Raw genomic sequence first — 15,992 nt, forward strand, 5'->3', positions numbered from 1 at the left:
GCAAGAGAGAGACCTTGGGGTGATAGTGTCTAATGATCTGAAGTCGGCGAAACAATGTGACAAGGCGATTGCTAAAGCCTGAAGAATGCTGGGCTGCACAGAGAGAGGAATATCAAGTAAGAAAAAGGAGGTGATTATCCCCTTGTTCAGATCCTTGGTGAGGCCTCACCTGGAGTACTGTGTTCAGTTCTGGAGACCGTATCTCCGAAGAGACAGAGACAAGATGGAGGCAGTCCAGAGAAGGGCAACCAAAAAGGTGGAAGGTCTTCATCGAATGACTTATGAGGAGAGATTGAAGAATCTAAATATGTACACCGTGGAGGAAAGGAGGGGCAGAGGTGATATGATACAGACTTTCAGATACTTGAAAGGTTTTAACGATCCAAAGACAACGACAAACCTTTTCCGTCGGAAAAAAATCAGCAGAACCAGGGGTCACGATTTGAAGCTCCAGGGATGAAGACTCAGAACTAATGTCAGGAAGTATTTCTTCACGGAGAGGGTGGTGGATGCCTGGAATGCCCTTCCGGAGGAAGTGGTGAAGACCAGAACTGTGAAGGACTTCAAAGGGGCGTGGGATAAACACTGTGGATCCATAAAGTCTAGAGGACGTGAATGAAGAGTGGATGGCTCGCGGGAATGACTGCTACTACCTGGAGATAATACCCTTATTCAATAAACATACACACAGTTAATGTGACTCCAACATTGCTGTAAGTTTCAACGGCAAGAGGAAATGTGGAAAAAGATTTGCATTTACAATAAGGCGGGGAGTAGCTTGCTCGTTACGGTGGTTACTACCCCAAACCAAATAAGCCTGATTCTTCACTTTCAATTCATAACCAGCACAACTCTCTGCTTCAACGACAGGGGAGAAAGTCTGATACTTTGTGCATATCCAGCATAGCTCTCTGCTTCAACGACAGGGGAGAAAGTCTGATACTTCGTGCATATCCAGCATAGCTCTCTGCTTCTATGGCAGGGGGAATTAAGAAAAGTGGATCTATATACAGATAACAACCAACAAGGACTGAATCATAGTTGAACAGAGCAACGATTGTCAATACCCATTGGTCGGATGTGATTGAAGTCCACATGTTGTGCAGGTGGCACAATAGACCTCCCCCACTGGTATGTGTGACAGAGGAAACTGGCTGCTGCTCTTCAAGCGGAAGTCAAAAACCTGAAGCAGGCCCTGGCTGGGGAGCTGCTTGTAGTTTTTGTTTTCGGGCTTGGCAAGGCTGAGGTTTTTGATAAAGTCTCGTAGCACGGGACCTTGGTGGTGGCGAGTAGGCCTTTCTTGGACGATAGAACGACTTCTTAAGAGTCCTTCCTGAAGGGCTGCTTTGAGGAGAAGTCAGAAGGCATCGAAAAGGGTCTCACGATGGTCTTTTAATTCAGCCACCATCCGTTGGATTTGTTCACCGAACAGATTATCTCCGATATATGGTAGGTTGGACAAATGGTCTTGCACTTCTGGACGAAGGTCAGAAGACTTGAGCCAGGCCCACCGTCTTGCCGAGATAGCCGCTGAAATAGATGTCCGAATCTCATGCTTGCCTGCTTCAAAGCCTTTGCTTACAAGGGTTTGTAGCTGGTCCTGGAATTGTTGAGGTAGGGAATCGGAGAAGTCCTGTATTTGCTTAAAAATGACCCTGTTCTATTGGGTCATATAAAGCCGATAGGCAGCAATCTGGGAGATGAGCATGGCTCCTTGGAATACTCGTCGACCAATGTTGTCCAGGAATTTTTGTTCCTTAGCAGGAGGGGTAGACGAGTGAGGTTTTGACCGTTTGCCCTTTTTTGTGCAGATTCTACCACAACTGAGTGGTGATCAAGCTGGGATTTTTGGAAGCCTGGGGCTGACTGGACTAAATAAGTAGTGTCAGCCTTTCTGTGTACTGGAGCAACTGATCTAGGATTTTCCCAGTTCTTTTTGAGATCAAGAAGGACCTGATGAATGGGAATAGAAGTGACCACCTTGGGGGCATCCAGGAATTGGAGCAACTCCATCATCTGGTGCCTATCATCTTGTTCCGTCTGTAGTTGAAAAGGAACCAACTCAGACATTTCCTTAACAAAATTTATAAGTGAGAAGTCCTCTGGAGAACGCTTTCTGCTCTCAGTGGGAGAAGGTGGTGATGGTTAGTCATCGGTGTCTGTGGAAGTATCATCCCCCCCAAGTGTCATAAGGATCAGCAGACTTCCCTTTAGGAAGTGAAGGAGTTTGGATACCTAAGGGTCCCGGTCTAGGCTCCGAAAAAATCGGAGGAAACGCCGGAGGCACCGATAACAACATCGAAGGCACCGGTGCGGGCATCGATGGATTACTCGGTGGCGCCGAACATATCGGCACCGATGGATGAATCGATGGCGAGGGACGTATCGGCATCGAAGGTTGAGGCAACACCCCCGAAGGAGGGATGCGGAACGGTGTTTCTCCTCCCGATGATGCTGTTATCGGGGAGGGCATCATAGTCATCGGAGACCCGGGATCCACCGGTGGAAGGGCGGCCATCAGAGCCTCCATTCTGGATAGCAGCGGTGCCAGTGCTGCCGGAATCGGGTCGATGACAGGTTCCACAATCGGTGCCGGTGCTAGAGGAATCTGAAGACGTTGCATCGCCTTGTCGATGGCCTCCTGGACTAGCTGGTCCAGTTCCTCGCAGAGACCTGGAGCAAGGAGCCCCGGCTCCGGAATGGAAGAGGGAGGCAGAGGCACAGCCGGAGGGACCACCTTTACAGGCGGAATTGCGGCTCCCAAACCCAGATCGGGTGAGGGTTGCCTCAGTGACCAGGCCGCAGGAATAGACGGTGCCGTTCCTGGATTGGGCTTCTTCGATGGCGGCGAGGTCGATGGTTTCGCTCCCTCGATGGTCCAAGTCTTACGATGTCGATGGTGATGTTTTTCCCTGCGATCTCCTCGATCCTGAGGAGGAGTAGAGGGTGTCGATGGCTGTGAAGACATCTATGACGGTCGGTCACCGGTCGGTGGTCGATGTTGACGTGAAGTCGATAGTGCCAGTTCCAACGTTGTCGATGCAATGGACGGAATCGAGGTTTGAGCACGGAAGAGGAGTTCCATCTTCTCCATTCTGGCTTTGCGACCTTTTGGTGTCATAAGGGCACATTTGGTGCTAGTCAGGACACCATGCTCACGGCCTAAACACATTACACAGACTCCATGGGGGTCTGTGATAGACATGGTGCGAGAACAGTCCGGGCACCGACGGAACCCCGATGCCATGGCCATTGAAAAAAATCGAGCCGCAGTATGGTTGACGGCTGGTAGGCCGCGAGGGCCAAAACTCGACGGAAAACCGTGTAAAACTTACCGGAGTACCGCGGTCAGAGAAAAGGCAGAGGAGGGACCCCTGTGGGGCAATTTTAACTTTAAGACTTCCGTGAGGAAAATTTCTGTCAGGAATCTCTATAGAGCTCCTTTGCAGAGAGGCTACTGCTGCACGGAAAAAAGAAGACTGAAGGGGGACCTCTGGTGGCTGCAGGGTTAGTGCCATGCTGGGCATGCCAAGTAGGGGCCAGTCAAAGTTCTGGAAACTTTGACAGTAGTTTTCCGTGATTGGGCTCCATCCTGATGGTGTCACCCATATGTGAGGACTACCATCCTCCTTGTCCTGTGAGAAACCAGCGATCCTTCACCCGGACATCCAGGGGCAGAGGATCACAACGCTTCAACCCATATAGAAGCTCATATCAAGCGGCCCGCCCTGCAGGCCGGAGCCAGTCCTTTCGGAACAAGCACAATAAAAGGGGAGCCAGCTCGGGCCCAGGGCCCAGGCCCCAGCCGCACCCCACAATGAAGACCAAAGGAAGAAGACATAGGGGGCAGACTGGCTCTATTCTACCAAAGATGGGTCGAGATAACTTCGGACAAATGGGTCCTATCCATCATTCGAGAGGGATATTACCTGGATTTCCACCACCTCCCTCCGGACAAGTTTGTGGAATCTCCCTGCCACGACCCTTCCAAGAGAATGGCAGTGGAAGCTACACTGACCAGATTACTAGCCTTAGAGGCTAGAACACAGGTGCCTCCACAACAAATAAATACTGGCCATTATTCCATCTATTTTATCGTTCCCAAGAACGAAGGAACATTTAGACCTATCCTGGACCTCAAGGCGGTCAACCGTCACCTGAAGATTTCTCGCTTCTGCATGGAAATCCTACGCTCGGTAATAAGGGCGATACAACTGGGAGAGTTCCTTACCTCCCTGGATCTGTCGGAAGCCTACCTACAGATTCCGATCCAACAAGAGCATCAGCGTTTTCTACGCTTCTCGATCCTGGACCATCACTCGGAGTTCCGGGCACTACCTTTCGGGTTAGCCACTGCAGCCCGGACGTTCACCAAGATCATAGTGGTGGTGGCAGCAACACTGAGGAAGGAAGGAATCCGTGTGCATCCTTATCTAGACGATTGGCTGATCAGAGCAAAATCCCCAGAGGAAAGCCACCAGGCAATAGAGTCAAAACTCTACTGGAGAGCCTCGGGTGGGTAGTCAACCCAAACAAGAGCTGCCTGCAGCCTTCCCAATCTCTAGAATACGTGGGAGTCCGGTTCGACACCAAACAAGATGAGGTCATCCTGACACCGACAAGGAGATCAAAACTGATGACCCAGTTACGAATCCTGCTGAGCGATCTTCGCCCCACAGCATGGGATTACCTACAAGTTCTCAGCCTCATGGCATCCACACTGGAAGTAGTCCCATGGGCACAGGCTCACATGAGACCCATACAACGCTCACTACTATCACGATGGAATTCTCTGTCCCAGAACTACACCGTACGTCTCAGCTCCCAGACAGAGAGTTCGGCCCCAACTACGATGGTGGCTACAAGAAGCCCATCTGAGCCTACTCACCATGGATGCTAGCCTATGAGGATGGGGAACACACTACCAGGAGCTAACCGCCCAAGGGCAATGGAACAAAGAAGAGTCGGGATGGAATATCAGTCGCCTAGAAGCCCAGGCAGTCAGACGAGCCTGCCTAAGGTTCGGTCACACACTCCAAGGCAAAGCGGTCAGAGTAATGTCGGACAATGCCACAACAGTGGCCTACATCAACTGTCAGGGAGGAACCAGAAGCCAACAGGTGTCTCTGGAAATAGACCCCTTAATGTCATGGGTGGAAGTGAATCTTCAAGAGATCTCGGCCTTCCATATTGCCGGGAAAGATAATGTCGTAGCGGACTACCTCAGCAGAGAAAGTCTAGATCCAGGAGAATGGAAACTGTCAACCACAGCACTCCAACTGATAGTAAACCGTTGGGGGAACACCAACCATGAACCTCCTGGAAAACAGGTCCAACGCCCAGAAGAGTCCATCAAAACCCGGTGACTTGCCTATTTTCAACACTTTAATAGCATATTGAACCTCCATTTCCAATATTGGCCTATCTAACTCCATCTTTTGTTCCGGTATCAATGTAGGTAGTGCTACCGGATTCAAATAACTATCGATATCCTCATCTTTAATATGCTGCTCTGCTCCATATAAAGCTGAGTAAAACTCAGTAAAGCATTGACGTATATCGACAGAGGTCGTGAGTACTTTTAATTTTGGCAACGTTGTTTTGGGCTACAGCTGCCTAGCTAAGAGGCATCCCGTCTAATTGCCTTCTTCATATTGTTGCTTTGTAATTTCTAAGGCCAAGGCTGTAATTTCCGCATCTAAAATTTGTAGATCTGATCTAGCCTTTTCCACTTGCCGATAGTTTTGGACACTGCCTAGTTTGGTGCTGGTGCGCTAGTTGAGTCATTGTGGCATATAAGCGAGCTCTTTTCCCTGCTTTTTGACAAAATGTAGCTTGAGAAATAATCAACCCCCTAGCTACGGCTTTGGAGTATTCCCACACAAGTGGGGGTGAACTCTCAGGAGTAATATTAGACTAAAAATAGGCACGCAGTTCTTGTCCTAATCTTGTCAAAATAGCCGTATCGTTTAATAACGTTTCATTTAGTCTCCAAAATCTTTGTCCCATTTGGGACGTGGTTAATTTAAGCGTCAAGCTTATTGGCGCATGATGAATATTGAATTTTGATGGATCATGACCTGAATTTGACTATGACCTTGTTCTTATGACATTATAGTCCACTTGTTGTTTGTTCCTATGCTTCTCTGCTCTCCTTATGCACACCAATAAAACATGCCACAAACACACACACAAACACAAACTGTGCGCACCACCAAATGGAAAACTTGTGCGTACAAAAGTCGCCTCCAGAACTGGGCACACAGCACGTGTGCAGAGCCAGATGCACTAGAAGCACCAACGTTCCACTAGAGGGCAGTAAAGCAGCACAAAAGCGGCAAAAATGCAGCCGCGGCCTTCCATGCGGAGCGCAAGAAACAAGCCTTGCTGCAGGGCCTAGCCCACCGGTGCCGCTCAACCTGCCAAGTTCCCCCAACACCAACGGGAGCGGGAACAAACGCCAGAACGGCGCACCAAGCACGGAGACCTGAGAAAGTCCTGCAGACCCTTCTGTAATGTCTCTGTCTTCACTAAATTTATTATTTTTTTTAAAATACCTGAGCTCAGTCCTTACCGGCTGAGTACAGAGCACCACCGCTTTCGGCCTCCTGCACCTGCTGCCTTTAAGTTGTACAATTGTTTAGCCTCAGCCTTACTGTTCCTTATTCCAAAGGGTTTCAGTTCCCTAATTATAGAAACATAGAAATGACGGCAGAAGAAGACCAAACGGCCCATCCAGTCTGCCCAGCAAGCTTCACACATTTTTTCTCTCATACTTATCCGTTTCTCTTAGCTCTTGGTTCTATTTCCCTTCCACCCCCATCATTAATGTAGAGAGCAGTGATGGAGCTGCATCCAAGTGAAATATCTAGCTTGATTAGTTAGGGGTAGTAACCGCCGCAATAAGCAAGCTACACCCATGCTTATTTGTTTTATCCAGACTATGTTATACAGCCCTTATTAGTTGTTTTTTCTTCTCCCCTGCCGTTGAAGCAGAGAGCCATGCTGGATATGCATCGAAAGTGAAGTATCAGGCACATTTGGTTTGGGGTAGTAACCGCCGTAACAAGCCAGCTACTCCCCACTTTGTGATTGTGAATCCTTTTTTCTTCTCCGCTGCCGTTGAAGCTATGCTGGATATGCGTGAAGCATCAGTTTTTCTTATCCCCTGCTGTTGAAGCAGGGGATAAGATTAGACTGCTTGCTGTGGCTAAACCTTCAGGGGGAAGCTTCTCTCCTGGATCCCTTTTCTGTAATATATGTCTCAGGAATCGCACAGGAAAACTTTTTCTTTTTAGAATTGTACAGATAATTCATCTTTTATTAGTATTGAATCATAACAGCAAGCATACATTTCATTATATGTAAATAGGTTATAAGTATTTTATAAAATGTTCCAGTATAACTGTAAGAATGGTCGTCTTCCTGGGGAGAAGGGTACAATGCAATGTACATACTGATAGAGTGCAGGCCTTCTCCAAATATCCAGTGCTCCAACCACCCCTTATATACAGGTTTTTCTCTCTGTCTGACCTCAAACCCTCTGCCTGCAGTCAGCAGTCATCCTTCTGACCGCCAGGACACACATTTTCCTTCATTCTACTAATAGCTTAACTTCTCCCATCTGTATCCCCTTTGGTGCTGCACAGTTCCCACAGATAAAACAAAACTTTGGGTTCACGGTGATTCACAGGCACATGCATACGTCTTCTGCCAGATCCCAAGCTTCCCTGAGTTGCCTCAAAGGAACAAGAACAGTACAAGTTTCCACGGTTTCACATCCCCTTATGCATCAAAAGGTCACAGGTTGTTGCAAAACTGTTACAAGGGTCAGGTCTTGTCTCTACATTTCCCTCTTGAGGAATTCCAGAATTAGGAATTCCTCAGTATTAGGGAAAAATGAAAGAGCAATGGGTGCACTGGTAGGCAGGGCTCTTCAGCAGGGATTATAGATTATTCAGTGGGGATCTGGGAAACCCCCCACCATTTTTCTCCTCCTGGTGCTGCTCGGTTTTCTCCCTTGCTACCTGCTCCATTGATGGCGCCGTGGCTGCAGTGATTGTCCCCGTGCTGTGAGTGTCCTTGCCCCTCCTCTGCTGCCTATAGCCCCTCCTCCTGCTTTGGGTGATGTGCAGATGCGACGTAATGATTCCTGAAGCCCTAGTAATCTTATAATATATTGAGAAAATAAAATAGGTTTCCCAATCTTACTTGTGTCTGTAGAAACATTTTTGCTTTTACTGGTTGAGGAAAAGGGACCTCAGGTATCAGCACAGGAAGGAGATCTCAGGGATGGGAGGGAGAGGGAAAGAGTATGAGAAGACCAGGGATGGGGTGAGAATAAGGAAAGAGGATTACGGACAGGAGATTAGAAAGTTTGAAAAAGAGGGGGAGAGGAGGATGGAGTAAGAGGGATTTCAGAGAAGAGGATCGGGGAGCAGGGGAGAGGTAGGAAGGAGAGAAGAAGAGGTTCCATTACCTGCAGACAGAATCTGAGATCAAGGGAGAGAGATCCAAATTGCTATTGCTGTAGTGGGGAGTGGGAGAGTGGCTCAGAAAAGAGAAGGAGATACTCCATGCCGCAGGAGACGGAGGGCTCTGGGGATACACCGGGCTGCTTTGTTCTTACTGCATCAGAGATAAGCTGCCAATTTCTTATCAGGGGGTTCACCCCAGCTCTGTCTCCCTCAATCAGGCCCTTCCTGTTCCCTACACAAGAGAGGAGGGAAATCCAGGGCTGTGTGCACATTTACTGTGAGGCGTTGACCCAATGATGTTTAGTAAAATATTCTCCATGTATACTAGAAATGCAGATAATACAATCCTTACCTAACCCTAGAGACCTCAGGGTCTCATAATTCTCCTTCATCACCTCCCTGTAAAGCTCCTTCTGTTCTTCATCTAAATACCCCCACTCGTCCTGGGAGAAAGAGACAGCAATGTCCTCAAACGTCACCGGCACCTGAAACACAAACCAGAAACACTCATGGACACGTGGAGGGGCTCAGCTGGCTTTAAGCAAGAAAAAGGAGCAGAAGACAGCAGAGGTCATCTTCCAAAACAAGAATGAAGATGAACCAAATGCTAAAAAATTCAAAACAGAGGACGAGGACGGTGACTTCAGTATTGCAAACCTGGCTGAAGGGAACATTACTTCGGTTGGAAGTGTTAATCCTGAAGAAAACTACCGTGTCTTGGTGAGGCAGAAGAATGCAAACATCAAAGAAGTGAGTCAGCAGCTGATTGACCGAATCTACGAATGTCTGGAAACCAAAGGCTTGCAGTACTACATGAAGAGCATCAAATGTATTGGAGCTTTCCGGCAGGAGGCCATTAGGCTGTCCAACGAGCAGCAGTTCAGTAGTTTCCTGAAAACCCTGAAAGAGAAGGTGGAAGACCGAGGCTTAACGGAGTTCTGGGACATCGTCGTGCAAGACCGTCTCTCTCTCATTACCAGTGATGAAGCACCTGGGAGCTCTGTCACTAGCGAGGAAGCCAAAAGGTTCCTTGCCCCCAAAGAAAAAGCAGCTGAAACCACATCGGTAGCAGAAGAGCCCGGGGATGTGGATGACTTGCTGGACATGATGTAAGTGATGCCATCAGCTGCGAATGGGGAAGCTCGGGAGACAAGGTGTTGAAGATCACACTGCTGCCACCAGTGCTGTGGATAACCCGGGACAGATCACGTCTTATCCCACCACAAAAGCACGCCAGGTTCTCGGGAGGGGGGGAACAACCCAGGCGAGAAGACTGCAGCCTGGCCTTGCCGATTCAGTGCTCGTTGATTGGTGTCATGTACTGTGATCATTTTTGTCTCTTGCCCCCATTCTTCCGTTTCATTGATAATTTACTCTTTATTGCTCAGACTTCATCTACCAGTAGCTAATAATTGTAATCGGGTTCCACTGTATTCAAGGAGCAGTTCTTGATCTGACAAATATGGCACTGTGCACTGTAAGAATAAAAACGTTGTCAAAATGTTTTAAATGCAAGTTTTGGTTTTATTTTTGCCGCCTCCTGGAGCCGATTTTGACCGTGTTGCCTGCTGTGAGATCGGGTTCGCCCTTCTGACCTCACTGGGCTTTGCCATGGAGGAAACGTGGGCAAGAACCAAAAGTTGTATTTTTACTGTGTGTTTCAGAAACATTATGTGATCCAGGGTCCAGAGGGAGGCTAACCCAGACTTTGACACGCCCCTTCCTGTTGCATAGCGGTGCTCGTAGTGCTGATAGCAAATGCAAGAAGCAAGCCTACGTATCTCTCTGTGCACTGGGATGGAAGTGTCCACTCTGTCTCCTGAAAACTAGTTCATATCACACCACAAATGTGTATCATCTTTTTGGCTTTTGGGAGAAAGCTCATTGCAAATCTAGCACCACTGAGTTTGTTAGCTGGATTCTCTGTTTTCAGTTAACACAAACTTGTTGTAAATCTTCTGCGGAGAGTGCTGGCCTTACTGAAATCTGCAGTGGTGTCTGCCGTAGCAGATTGAAAAGGCCTTTTCTTTGTATGGGGTTATTTATTTTGGACTTGTTTTCTTTTTTCTTCTGCTTTCCATTATTCACCCACTTGCATTATTCAGAGATTTACAATATCCTTGAGGTTGATATTCAAAGGGTTTTTTTCTGGGTAACTTTTTGAGTTTTGAACATTTTCCTTTACTGTCCAGCTAAGTTTTGTCCAGGTAACGCATTACCTGCACAAGGTGTAGCCAGAAAAAGAGGCGATGATGGAGGCATTCTGTGGATGTGGCTAAATCTTAGGCAGTGAGTGCTGGTATTTAGTGCAACCTGACTAAATTTAGCCAGGTAAGTCTCATCAGAAAAATACCTGTCCTAAAGTTACCTGGACGTTAACCGCGTATGCTCCACTGAATATCTTCTGTAAAGTTATCCAGCTAACTTCACCCACTCAAACCCCGCTGAAAGATAAACAGCTAAAGATGTTAGCCGGATAAGACTTATCTGGCTGATTCACATGGGACATGACTGTGCTGCTGAATATCCCTGAATAAGTCGCTAGTTAGCCAGCTAGGTCTTATGTAGCTTACTTTAGATCAGTTACTGAGCAGGTCTAGCTTATCTGGGTTAACATAGCCAGATAAGTTTACATATTGTTACTTATCCAGCTGTGTGCACTGGATAAATAGCTCCTTCCCGAAATGCCCATTTCCTACCCACATCTTATATGGATAAGTGGTAATCACTAAACGTGGCCAGATGTTCAGCCACTGCCCCTTAGCTGGATAATTCCTTACTTTTCTGGCTAAGTGGTGCTGAATATCGACCTCTTGTGTTTCTCTCTCATGTTGACATGACATGACAGTTCTCAGATTGTTAAATGTTGTTTTTTCTTCAATGTCTTCAATAGTTTTATGTAACAGGTTGTTATTATTGTAAACTGGAGTGAAGGCTACTCTGCTCTACCTCGGTATATAAAAAAATGCTAAATAAATAAATAAATAAATAATCCCATAACATTTTTTTTTTTTTTTTTTTTTTTTAATTTTAAATTTTATTGGCAACAAGATCAATAACATAGCCATATTCACTTCAAATACAAACCACTGAAATATACAATAAAGCTTTTACAACCAATGTCTTGCCATTCTTTTCTGGTTTTAAATAATCCCATAACATTTTATCATGGAAGAGGGGACACCAGGACCCCTCATCCCCAGGAACTGCCAGACTTGTTCCCCTGGACTCAGTTTCCTTTCTGGGCCTCAGGGTTTACAAGTCTAATCCCAGAGACAGAGAATATCAATCGTCTCTGCCTGGATAAGTCTGAATAATAAAACCCAAGATCTAACAGAGCATTATCCAGAACATCAGGAACATCTGATTCTGTCACATCAGGAGGGCTCTCTGTGCTCTCATCCTCCTGGTTTGCTCAGCCCCTAACCTTGGGTCATCTTTGATGCCTCCCCCTCCTTCTGCACATCCAAAACACTGCTAAAGTGAGTCAGTTCCTCCTCTATAACACTGCTAAAATCTCTCCCTTCCTCTCTGAGCCTGCCACCAACACACTCCTCCCCTCTCTTATCACCTCATAAGAACATAAGAACATGCCATACTGGGTCAGACCAAAGGTCCATCAAGCCCAGCATCCTGTTTCCAACAGTGGCCAATGCAGGCCATAAGAACCTGGCAAGTACCCAAAAACTAAGTCTATTCCATGTTACCGTTGCTAGTAATAGCAGTGGCTATTTTCTAAGTCAACTTAATTAATAGCAGGTAATGGACTTCTCCTCCAACTTATCCAATCCTTTTTTAAACACAGCTATACTAACTGCACTAACCACATCCCCTGGCAACAAATTCCAGAGTTTAATTGTGCGTTGAGTGAAAAAGAACTTTCTCCGATTAGTTTTAAATGCGCCCCATGCTAACTTCATGGAGTGCCCCCTAGTCTTTCTAATATCTGAAAGAGTAAATAACAGATTCACATCTACCCGTTCTAGACCTCTCATGATTTTAAACACCTCTATCATATCCCCCCTCAGCCGTCTCTTCTCCAAGCTGAAAAGTCCTAACCTATTTAGTCTTTCCTCATAGGGGAGTTGTTCCATTCCCCTTATCATTTTGGTTGCCCTTCTCTATACCTTCTCCATCGCAATTATATCTTTTTTGAGATGCGGCGACCAGAACTGTACACAGTATTCAAGATGCGGTCTCACCATGGGGCGATACAGAGGCATTATGGCATTTTCCGTTTTATTCACCATTCCCTTTCTAATAATTCCCAACATTCTGTTTGCTTTTTTGACTGCCGCAGCACAATGAACCGATTTCAATGTGTTATCCACTATGACACCTAGATCTCTTTCTTGGGTTGTAGCACCTATGTTTAAACACTTTTTTTATTGAGCAAATACAAGTATCATTGTAATACAACCAAACCACATGCCCGGGTGGCTGTGACTCTTAGCCCCCCGGGCCCTATTGCGGGTTGTAGCACCTAATATGGAACCTAACATTGTGTCTTCTGTAACTTGCTCTCTGCTGACCTCCCGCTGAATCGTTTTTCTCCACTGCAATCTCTTCAACATTCAGCTGCATGACTTCTCTGTCTTTAACTTCATTATCATCATGTAACCCTCTCTTCTCAGGTTGCTACATTGGCTCTCTGTCCTCTTCCACCTACAGTTCAAGTTTCTCTCCCTCCCCTACAAATGCATTCACTCTGCAGCTCCTCATTTTCTTTCATTTCTTTTCCTTCCACGTCAACACCATTCATCAGGCAAGTTGCCCTTATCTGTGTCTTTCTCCACCACCACATTCTGTGCTTTCCAACTTGCTTTGCCGAGTGCCTGGAAGAGACTTCCTGATTCCATGTGTCTTGCTCCCTCTCTGGCCATATTCAAATCCAGTTAAAAAACTCGCCTTCTTGGGGGCGGATCCAATATGGCCGCTCGATAGACTCGCTCGGCATTGGATCCCTTGGGCGTGTTTACTTTAAGTCTCTTTTCTTGCTGCATTTTACCTGCGATGGGGAGAAAACGCAAACCAAGGACTGAACCTCAACCTGTGGTTCCTCAGACGTTGCCTTTCTCCGGCCCGATGGACGCCCATGTGGTGCGCAGCGACATGAGGTCAGGGCTTCAGCTGCAGGAGAATGGGGGAGGGGTATTCAAGTTCCCCTCTCTCCCTGGCTCAATATCGCCACTCCGCCCCAGCGGGGGAACGCCGCTGGATGACCCTTCCGCGACGAGAGGTGCCCCGGAAACGAAGAAAACGCCACCAGACCAAAGTGCCGGAGGGCGGGGCTCTGCAGGGTTCGCCGGGGCAGACGCAGCGGCAGGGAGCCCAGAATTATCACCAGGGCAAACCAGTGTGGGAAGAGAGGTGTTGCTGGAGGAGCCTGCTGGTGCTGTCAGAGAATCTCCCGTGTTGAGAATACCTACCATGGTAAGACCTGCAGTTACTTCCAGTAAATACTAAAATTAAAGAGGTGGAAGATAAAATAAAAGTGGTGTCTACTACAACTGTAGAACTGGAAAAACAAGTGTCTGTGATCAGAACTCAAGTTAATGGAATCCAGCGGGTCCAATCAGCAATGACTGGAGAAAGAAACAACCTGTCCCTGTCTTTGAAAATCAAACATTTGGTCAAAAATAGAAATTTGAGATGTACACATTTTCCTCAAATACCAATAATTTCCCCCAAGAAGTTGTTCAGGAGATATCTTATGGAAACGCTTCAGGTTACTGAGAATTTAACTCCACCAATCCCAAAAATCTTCTTTTTGCCAAAGTTTAAAAAAAAGGGAGGAACAAAGCGAAGGAATAACAACCTTGATACCAGTTCGAGAGCAAAACCCGGATATTCCAGCCCTTTTGGAGACTTCGGATACTGAAGTGCCAGTTCCTGCAACGTTGATAGTGACTTTAGCCCTTGAACCAATAAAGACTGGTTAATGAGACTGTGCTTTAGGGATAGAAAGGATTATTTCTTGGGATGTAAAGTCAGAGCATTCCCAGATGTTGTTGCGCCCATCGGCTGCAGACGGCTGCACCCTCTGTCTCACCTTTTTCTCCGCTCTGTTTTCCTCTGAGAAAGATGGCTACCTCCGCCGGCACCCCCGGCCCAGCATGGGCGATTGCGTTCGCCATGTTCTCCCTGAGGCCTCCTAGGGCACGCGCTGCTGCCCCTTCCTTTGAAGACGTCATGGCAGGAACCTCGGGGGCATCCCCACCGCATGATGTCACTACCTCCGGGTACTTAGCCTCCGAGTTCCAACACTGCTACGAGTTAGCAAGGATTGCGGTTCAGCTATTGCTTCCTCCGTGGAAACGCTCTCTCAGCGTACCTGCTCCTACAAACCCTCCAGGGTTACTCTTGCTTCAGAATGCTCTGGGTACCCGCTCCTCGGGGGCCTTCCGCTCCTGCCTACCCTTCAGGGTTCTCTCGCTTCAAGAAGACTCTTGGAACACCCACTCAAAGGGGGTTCTACTCTCTTTTGTTTCTCTCCAGGTACCCCGCTCAGAAGGACGCCCAGGTACTCGCTCCTCGACGGCCTTACCCGCTCCTGTCTATCTTCCTGGTACCTGCGCTATGAACTCAAGCACTGGCGTTGGCCTGCCTCGCTACCTTCTATTTGTGGAAACTTCATCCTCGGCAGCATTACTGGCCTTGTGAGTGCCTCTACAGGAAAATTAGGACTTACCTGATAATTTTCATTCCTGTAGTACCAAGGATCAGTCCAGACTGCTGGGTTATGCCTCCCGTCCAGCAGATGGAGTCAGAGAGAAACTGAAAAGGCACCACTGATATACCCTGGTGCGCCCCCTGCGATCCTTCAGTATAATCCATAACAAAGCAGTATGAAAATTAGAAAACTATGGCAAACTCTGTGACTAGATCAAGATAAAGATGAAAAGTATGAACATGTGGAAAACGAGGAAACCATGCAGTCAACCATACAAAAAAGAACAAGTACCCGTAAAAACGGAACCCGAAAAAAGAACAACAGTTGCGGGACTTTATACTCTTCACTGATATGGGCGGGCGTCTGGACTGATCCTTGGTACTACAGGAATGAAAATTATCAGGTAAGTCCTAATTTTCCTTTCCCTGTACGTACCAGGATCAGTCCAGACTGCTGGGAAGTACCCAAGCTGCCCTAAACGGGGTGGGACCCTGACAGTCCCGCACGAAGCACACCACTGCCAAAGGAGTCCACCGGAGCGCGCACGTCCAAACGGTTATGTCTCGCAAAGGTGTGCAACGTCTTCCAAGTAGCCGCTCGGCAAATTTCCTGTGAGGAAATAAAACCACTCTCTGCCCAAGACGCCGCCTGGGAGCGCAGAGAATGAGCCTTAAGACCCTCCGGAACGGCGCGACCTTGGGAAATGTAAGTAGAAACAATCGCCTCTTTCAACCAGCGTGCTATCGTAGCTTTCGAAGCTTTATTCCCTTTCTTTGGACCACCCCACAAGACAAACAGATGATCAGACAACCGAAAAGGGTTGGTAACGTCCAGGTACCGCA

General features: G+C 47.4%; 1 protein-coding gene across 8 annotated transcripts in view; it reads right to left on the reverse strand.

Annotated features, from left to right (window-relative positions):
* The window catches only part of LOC115083627 (zinc finger protein 585A-like), a 738,796-nt gene that overhangs the window by 182,967 nt on the left and 539,837 nt on the right, over positions 1–15,992 (reverse strand). Inside the window, exon 4 of one of the 8 annotated variants that reach the window (XM_029587558.1) lies at positions 8,830–8,962. The exons of the other annotated variants lie outside the window; for them this stretch is intronic. Coding sequence (XP_029443418.1) covers positions 8,830–8,962 — 133 coding nt within the window. The remainder of the gene's footprint in view (positions 1–8,829; positions 8,963–15,992) is intronic. 8 annotated transcript variants of the gene reach the window in all.

The sequence above is a fragment of the Rhinatrema bivittatum genome, chromosome 2 (genome assembly GCF_901001135.1).
Source record: "Rhinatrema bivittatum chromosome 2, aRhiBiv1.1, whole genome shotgun sequence".
Lineage (NCBI taxonomy): Eukaryota > Metazoa > Chordata > Amphibia > Gymnophiona > Rhinatrematidae > Rhinatrema > Rhinatrema bivittatum.